The sequence below is a fragment of the Atta cephalotes genome, assembly GCF_000143395.1.
Source record: "Atta cephalotes unplaced genomic scaffold scaffold00049, whole genome shotgun sequence".
In the NCBI taxonomy this organism is placed as follows: domain Eukaryota; kingdom Metazoa; phylum Arthropoda; class Insecta; order Hymenoptera; family Formicidae; genus Atta; species Atta cephalotes.
The window spans coordinates 1,964,020-1,971,207 of record NW_012130113.1 but is presented as its reverse complement, the minus strand read 5'-3'; the positions used below and the strand labels follow the sequence as shown (position 1 = coordinate 1,971,207).

Genomic DNA, 7,188 nt, shown 5'->3' with positions numbered 1-7,188 from the left:
CGTGCGTGCGTGCGTGCGTGCGTGCGTGCGTGCGTGCGTGCGTGCGTGCGTGAGTGCGTGCATGCGTGCGTGTGTGTGTGTGTGTGTGTGTGTGTATAATATCGTAATAATATTAATTCTGATCACGTTTGCCGAGTTGCTATATTGCACAGAGTTTCATAATATATCTTTAATAGAGCTGAAAACAATTATTGCATGAATAAAAAATTTTCCTAAATTGGAGATAATTAAAATAAAAAAAGAATTATTTTTTGCTTGGGATTTCACTGAAACTTCATTAAAATTTGCACATGTTATATAATAATAATTTCCAGTAAAAAATACATTGCAAAAACAAATTAAAGCTAAGAACGTGCATGCTAATTTTTATAACAAAATTTTATAATAAAATTTTAATAATAACAAAAGTTTTATAAAATTTTAATTTATGACTTATTAAAACACGAAAAGAACTTTTGTTGAAGTGTCTAAAAATTAAGCGAGATGTAGAACTAAAAATAATGTTGCTTGTATCATTAAAATTATATAAGATGCTGATTGCTAGAATATCAAATTTGTAAAGCAAATTCGCTCTTCTTGCTTGAGCTTCTTGCTTGACTTTTCTAATTTTGCCTACATAATTATTTTGATGATACAACAAAATAATTTTTAGATCTATATCTAGCTAAAAATAGATACTTCATCAAAATCACGTTCTTTCCATATTTTTTAAATTAAAATAATGCGCACAATAATTTTTAAATTATTTGACAATCTAATGGATTTATTTTACAGATGATAGCGGAGTTGACATTCCAATATTTCGTACGGAGGAAGGACATTATTTAGCATCATGTAAGTATAGCATACACATAGTCATAGCATACATACTTTTATAAAAATCTATGTAAAAAAATCATTTGTTCTTCAGCGCTGGGTGATCCCTTAATTAAAGGATTAACAGAAGTAGCTAATGCACGTCCAAAGGATCCGATCACATATCTTGCGACATATTTATACAACTTTGCGAGCCAAAATAAAGCCAATGAACAGGTATATATGTTCGATTCGATTGATTGAAGAATTGAATGAATATTATTATCATATTATCATAGAATATTATTATCATATTAATATTGAATTATTTCGCGCTGACTTTTTTTTACTCTACTTTCAGGAATCTGATGTCCTCTTAATATCCGATCACGAAGAAGAAAATTTGGATAATAATATCGAGAATGACACTTTCGACGATGACGCTGGCTATCCTCAAAGCCCAGATTCTGACATACCTGAATCCACATTTAGCAATCCTAACAGGGTATGTGAATAAAAATGTATTCCAACTTTCTTAGGATAAAATTTTTTAGAATTTACGCTAAAATTTATTTGCAAGATTCTTTGCAACACACATGGAAAGACACATACTATACGCAAATAATAATTACTTGCTTCAAATTTTTCAAAAGTTCATATATTTACAAATCTATCATAAATTGATTACAAGTATCAAATTTATTTAAAATATTTTAAATCCTATTAATAAGTTTAAATTAGATTGATATTTTTATTCAATTATTTTAGTCTTTCAATTTTTATATATAAATATTATTACATTATATAGAGATTAGATAACATCAAGGATAACACGAAGTGTTGAACGAGTCAATTAAAATTTCACTTTTATGAGCAAAATATCGAATTCTTTCTTTTAAAAATTAAATAATCCATTATCCACACAATTCTACACAAAAAGAATCTTTTAATTTAATATTTTCGTATATAGAAAGATTTATTAAATTTATCACGTTGACGTAATTGTTGACGCAAAAATGATTTAAAAAGTTAAGAATTCATTATTTTTAACCCTTAATGCACATCTCATTCGTGTCCTGCGCATTTCTTTTTTTTTTTTAATACTAAGAGCTGATCAAATATCAGTCTCTTTTCTATTCCTAAAAAAAGTTTAGCATCTAGAGAACAAATTTTGTTCTCTATTTTTTATATTATGTAAAATAAACTAAAATCCAATTAATATTTCGTCGCGGAAATTTCATAAAATAATTTATTGCATCAATTTTTTCAGAAATCAGTTTCGTTAACGGCACGTGTTATTTTATAATTTCAAATATTTAAATAAGCAATATATCAAATAAATTATATGTGCATTATTAAAATATATATTTTTAATAAAAAGATAAAAGAATTATTTAGAATTTATTATTTTAAATAATTTCTGACCTGTTTTTTAACCCTTATTATATTTACACACTTAAAGTTTTGAGCAATCTTACCTTTATATAATTCGCGTTTATAAATATCAAATTTTTTACGAATTAATGCGCCATTCGGAGCGATTCGTATAACTGCCGTCCCCTTCGAAGGTTCGCCGAACGAATGCCAAAATGATGACGCAGTCAACTGCGCTCCCCCTCTCCTATTGCGCCGCGCCGTTCCAATACCCAACTGTCGCGTATGAAAAATATTCAGTTTATTCAATTATTTCTGATTTTATATGATTTTGATAAACGAATATCGTTTCGCGTTTTGTTTTGTGCTGACTTGTTCCTATATTATTTGCGCAATTCCTTTAAACCTAATTAGTAATTAGTAATTATTGTGATTATTAGTAATTATATGTGAGATATTTTTGATATTCCAACTTTATGTCTCATCTCATTATTCTTTTTAATCATTTATATAATCATTTAAATAAAGGTTAGTATGACTATTCTATATATCCTTTTTAGATAAAGATACATGCAAATTTTCTTGAATTAATATATTATTTCTAGCGCAATTTTAAATTATAAATTCCTTTTTTTTAAAAGCGTCAGTTTCATGATTTCTAAAATCTATAAACGACATCTTTTGAAATTAACTCAAGTTCCATGTACCTTCTCCAATACAAAATTTGCTGAACCAAACATCGTTGAATTGTGTACTTATTAATATTTCGATCAAGATCATTAAATTAAAACAAATTCGATTCGCTTGTTATATAAAGTCACTTTTTTGACAAAATTTTATATTGTTCTTCAAAAGAAAATAAATTCTTATTTTGAATATATAATTAATGAATTTTTTTTTAATTTCTAATGAGCATATTTTAAGATTATTTTAAGAAAATATTCCTTGTTGAAGATAAGCGTTATTTAAAAGAAAGAAAGTGAATAATCACAAAGTGTGTAATCACTTTTCTTAGCAATAGAATGATATTCTTCTGTATAAAAATAAAAGTGATTTTACAAAATGGCAACAAATAAGAATGAAAACGTTTTTAGGACGAACATGGGCAAAGTATGATCCACTTCGCTGCGGTTCGTTCCTATTCAAAAGATGGCTTGTATCATCTGCTGCTGGAGACGCAAGTCAATGTCGGTTTCAGAGACGAATTGTATCGGACAGCCAGAGACGTTGCCGAACAGGCGAATATCCGAGAGAACATCGAAGAGATCGACCGTTTTGTTATTTATCTTGCGGCAAGAGGTAAAAAGAGAAAAATGCAGCTGTAAAAGTTAGAAGAATTTATTTCAATCCGATCTCAATCTAATACGCAGGAGAGACTGAAAAGTTGGTCGAGCTTCTACTTGAGGGCTACGATCATATTCTAGACACCGAAGACGATGGAGTAAGCATCATCGAAGTAACCGCGCAAAGAAAACACGAAGCTACTGTACAATTTTTACAATCAATTCCTAATTACATGGTAAGTTGGCGTTCAATAAATAATAAAAAATATCATTTTATGAATTATGGTTTAACGTCGTTTTACTAATATATATTTTAGAATCAACGCGAAGAAGTACATGCTGCTATTCGGGCGAACGACGAGAAACGTGTAAAGGAACTTTTGAGTAAAAATAACGGGGGTGGAAAATTACTGGCAGTTGGAAAGAACTCGATGAGCCGATGCGCTCTGCATATCGCTGTACTTCAAGAAAATGAAGAACTTGTCAAGTTTATCGCAAAAACGTATCCAGAAACATTACGCATCGGTGATAATGTATGAATCACTGAAAAAACATATAACACCGAGATATTGCCGTATCTCTTGATAAATAATAAAAAAAAATTAAAATCAACTTAATCTCATAAAAAAATTGCTAAGAATAACCGAATAATATAAATCTCTAATGTTGACGTGATTACAAATCGTTATCATTAATTAAGATGATTAACTGATGACAATTATATGATCAAAACATTCTAAAAAAAAAAATAAGAAAAACTGCTATAAAATATAAAAAATATTAATCCTTCTTGTTCTAGTTGGAGAGAACAGCTCTTCATTATGCAATGGGTGTGACGTCCGTGGAGGTCTTGAGTAACATATTGATCAAGGCAGGTGCAAAACGTATCGTCAAAGATCTGGTAAGTCACATATATATGCATTTCTATAATTAGTAACAAAGCAGAGAGCTAATTTTCTTGGCTTTCAGAAATCCCGACAACCTTCATATTACTTCATGAATAAATCTGATATCGAGCGACTTCAAGAAGAGGAAAAATCCATGATCGTGTAAATCATTCAATATTAAATATGCATGATCGCCGTAATATACTTTTATATATTCATGCATTCCATTGAAATGTTATATTGAAAAACAAAAGCTGATGAAAGGAAAAATCGATATTAATAAAGAACACGACAGATAAACTCCGTAACACATATCGATTTACAACGTCAAATAGAATAAGTGTATAATTTCGAAGAATCTTAAAGATCTTTATATTTAATATATGTATTCTATATTACGTTTCATTTGTACATATACTAAACAAAGAATACTTTGTAAAAAAATTTCGTCATCAAGATAGCATGTAACTCTTTTCCTTAGGCGAAGATATGAAAAATGAACTATTATTAAAAATAAAATTTTAACTTTTCACGTTTCCATCCTACGGAAAAGGTTATACATAATAGCCCAGAACCTGAATTAATTCTCGGCCCATTAAAAGTACAAGTGTTAGTATGTATAGGTCATCAAAAACATAAAATTATATGAATTTTGTCAAATGTCGGCAGTTTAGTGCCTTATAAATAAATGTAATGAGACTGCAACATATATATATATATATATTACTATATATATCATTTCACTTAATTTTACCAAGAATGTAATCGTAAAAAAATTAAGAAATGAAAAAAAAGAGTAGGTTCAGGATTTAAAGATATTTAATGCCTTTGTAACTTCAAATTTGTTCATTTCGCTATTTATTATAATTTAAATGAATGCTTAACAATCTTAAATTAAGTTGTGCTTATCCGACGTATTAATTACCTAGGTAAATTGAGATCAAAAAAGATTTAGCGCTCCTGAATGAAATTCTTAATGTTGGTCTCGGTGGCATTGTTTTGTCGTGTGATCATAAGGTATTCTTCGGTGATCTCTTCGGGTTGGATTTTGTTGAAGTACGTTTCCCGCTCCTTGTGTACATAGTACGTATCATCAAAGTTAAAATGCAATCCCAAAACTATATTTAACGCAGAAGTGTCATATGCGTGACAACCAGAATATCGATATTGTGGTTTTTTGTTGAATCTACAGCCTGCCGATTGCGCACCTACAAATATTCAATTAAAAACTTAACATATATAAAGAATTAGATACTTATTAATGCATATAAAATTATAGATCTACATAAAATTTAGAAATTAAATATAATATTTAAAAGATAAAGATACCTACCAATAGGGGAAATACAATCTCTCGTCAATGCGCACTGGACCCAAGGTAGCATTACTTTTTCTCTGATATCTTTGAAATTGCTGATTATTAAATGTGATGCTCTAATTAGTGGGAGAAAAAAGAAGCTCTCAGAAGAGGCATGAAAATATTCGTACATCTTTGGATGTGTTAATGAACTAATAGCGTGCCTTGTGGGCCAAGTTAAGATTCCATATTTTGGACAAAGATATTTCGTAATGTCTGAAGAATTGAGGCGTACATTGGAATCCATATAAATTATACTACCTAGTGTATTTAAAGCTGTCTGCGGCATAAAAGCATTATTCAATTAGTATCTTCCTTCTGAAAATCTATAGACTTTTCAATGATTACTCACTTGAATAACTAAAGGTCTATAAACATGTAGCGTGTCATCTTCGACGTGAGCAGGAAACGGACTTAAATCAAAGTGAGTTACATTACATCTTGTAGAATTACAGACAAGTCTAATATTTTGTAAGGAATCTTCATTTAAACCGACGCTATAAATTACAATACTATTATTTGGCAAAAAGTGGCTGATGTTTCTAATGAAGCCATATATATATTGCTCGTTCCCAGGCCTTACGAGCGACACAACTGTTACATTGTGAGATTTGGAACTGATCGGCGTGGTGGCTGTCTGTCCATCCAGACCAAGCAATGCAAGGTACTTGGAATCTGTCACTAGACGTTTCTCCTCAACATCTTTTAAATTTTCCTAAAAGCAAGATCTTGCATATGAGAGAAACAAGGAAAAATACTCTATAAAGTAGAGATTATTGAATATTAATACTTTATTAGAATAATTTCTTGTACAGTTGATCTTTTTTTCAACGTGAAAAAAAAGAAGAGATAAACTGTATAAAAAGTTCATTTAAAAACAATAGGTTTATTATACTTGCCTGGAAGCTCCGTAATTGCTTGTGAGTCTCCGTCACTATAGTCTGAATGGAAGATCGTTGATTGCTGAAGGCGATAAAAACAATGCTGCTTCCTGCTATGCAGATAAGCAACAATAGCAGGCCTTTGATACGCATCGCTCATCGTTTAATAAGATTTTGTGGCCAACCGGAGACAATAATATACTGACTACGTTACGTCAAGAACGTCCACTTAAGGTTAATTTCTCGTCGTAACTTCATAATACATCACGTTGCGATAGACTGAACACTGTAGGACCCCATATCTAATGCATGAGTGCAAAATGCAGTTTATCAGCCTAATATTTACAAATTTACGGCGATTAGATCAAGGCCTTTGATAACAAATTATTTCCGCGAGTCTAAGGGATCTTTTCCACGTAAACGATTGCATCTTACATAAAGCACGACTGAACGCGATGTGAAAACAGGCAATAATACTAGAACACCAGGGCAGAAGGCCAAAACTAGAACGCGGCTTACCGTGAAACCAAATGGAGGGGATACACATTCACAAAAGAATACACACACATACACACACACACACACACACACACACAACAAATATGCGTTAC

At 30.6% G+C, this 7,188-nt stretch overlaps 2 protein-coding genes across 2 annotated transcripts in view; one reads left to right on the top strand and one right to left on the bottom strand.

Annotated features, from left to right (window-relative positions):
• Positions 1–4,505, top strand: part of LOC105622900 — a 17,444-nt gene extending 12,939 nt beyond the window's left edge. Inside the window, exons 15-22 of the mRNA XM_012204309.1 lie at positions 775–834; positions 911–1,032; positions 1,157–1,300; positions 3,264–3,468; positions 3,540–3,688; positions 3,770–3,985; positions 4,252–4,353; positions 4,422–4,505. Coding sequence (XP_012059699.1) covers positions 775–834; positions 911–1,032; positions 1,157–1,300; positions 3,264–3,468; positions 3,540–3,688; positions 3,770–3,985; positions 4,252–4,353; positions 4,422–4,505 — 1,082 coding nt within the window. The remainder of the gene's footprint in view (positions 1–774; positions 835–910; positions 1,033–1,156; positions 1,301–3,263; positions 3,469–3,539; positions 3,689–3,769; positions 3,986–4,251; positions 4,354–4,421) is intronic.
• A 661-nt stretch (positions 4,506–5,166) lies between these two features.
• Positions 5,167–6,730, bottom strand: LOC105622864. The gene is made up of 4 exons (XM_012204274.1): positions 6,596–6,730; positions 6,049–6,411; positions 5,673–5,976; positions 5,167–5,547 (listed from the first exon to the last, which is right to left on the bottom strand). The coding sequence occupies exons 1-4, from the start codon at positions 6,728–6,730 to the stop codon at positions 5,291–5,293; spliced, it is 1,059 nt and encodes a 352-aa protein (XP_012059664.1). The 3' UTR covers positions 5,167–5,290.
• Between the last annotated feature and the right edge of the window lie 458 nt (positions 6,731–7,188).

Bases quoted from the DNA above. Each gene is read 5' to 3' on its own strand.
- LOC105622864 (XM_012204274.1), bottom strand. From the start codon at position 6,730: ATGCGTATCAAAGGCCTGCTATTGTTGCTTATCTGCATAGCAGGAAGC. The intron at 5,977-6,048 runs GTGAGTAATCAT...TTTATGCCGCAG, and splicing joins ATAGACCTTTAGTTATTCAA to ACAGCTTTAAATACACTAGG. The intron at 5,548-5,672 runs GTAGGTATCTTT...GAATATTTGTAG, and splicing joins AGATTGTATTTCCCCTATTG to GTGCGCAATCGGCAGGCTGT.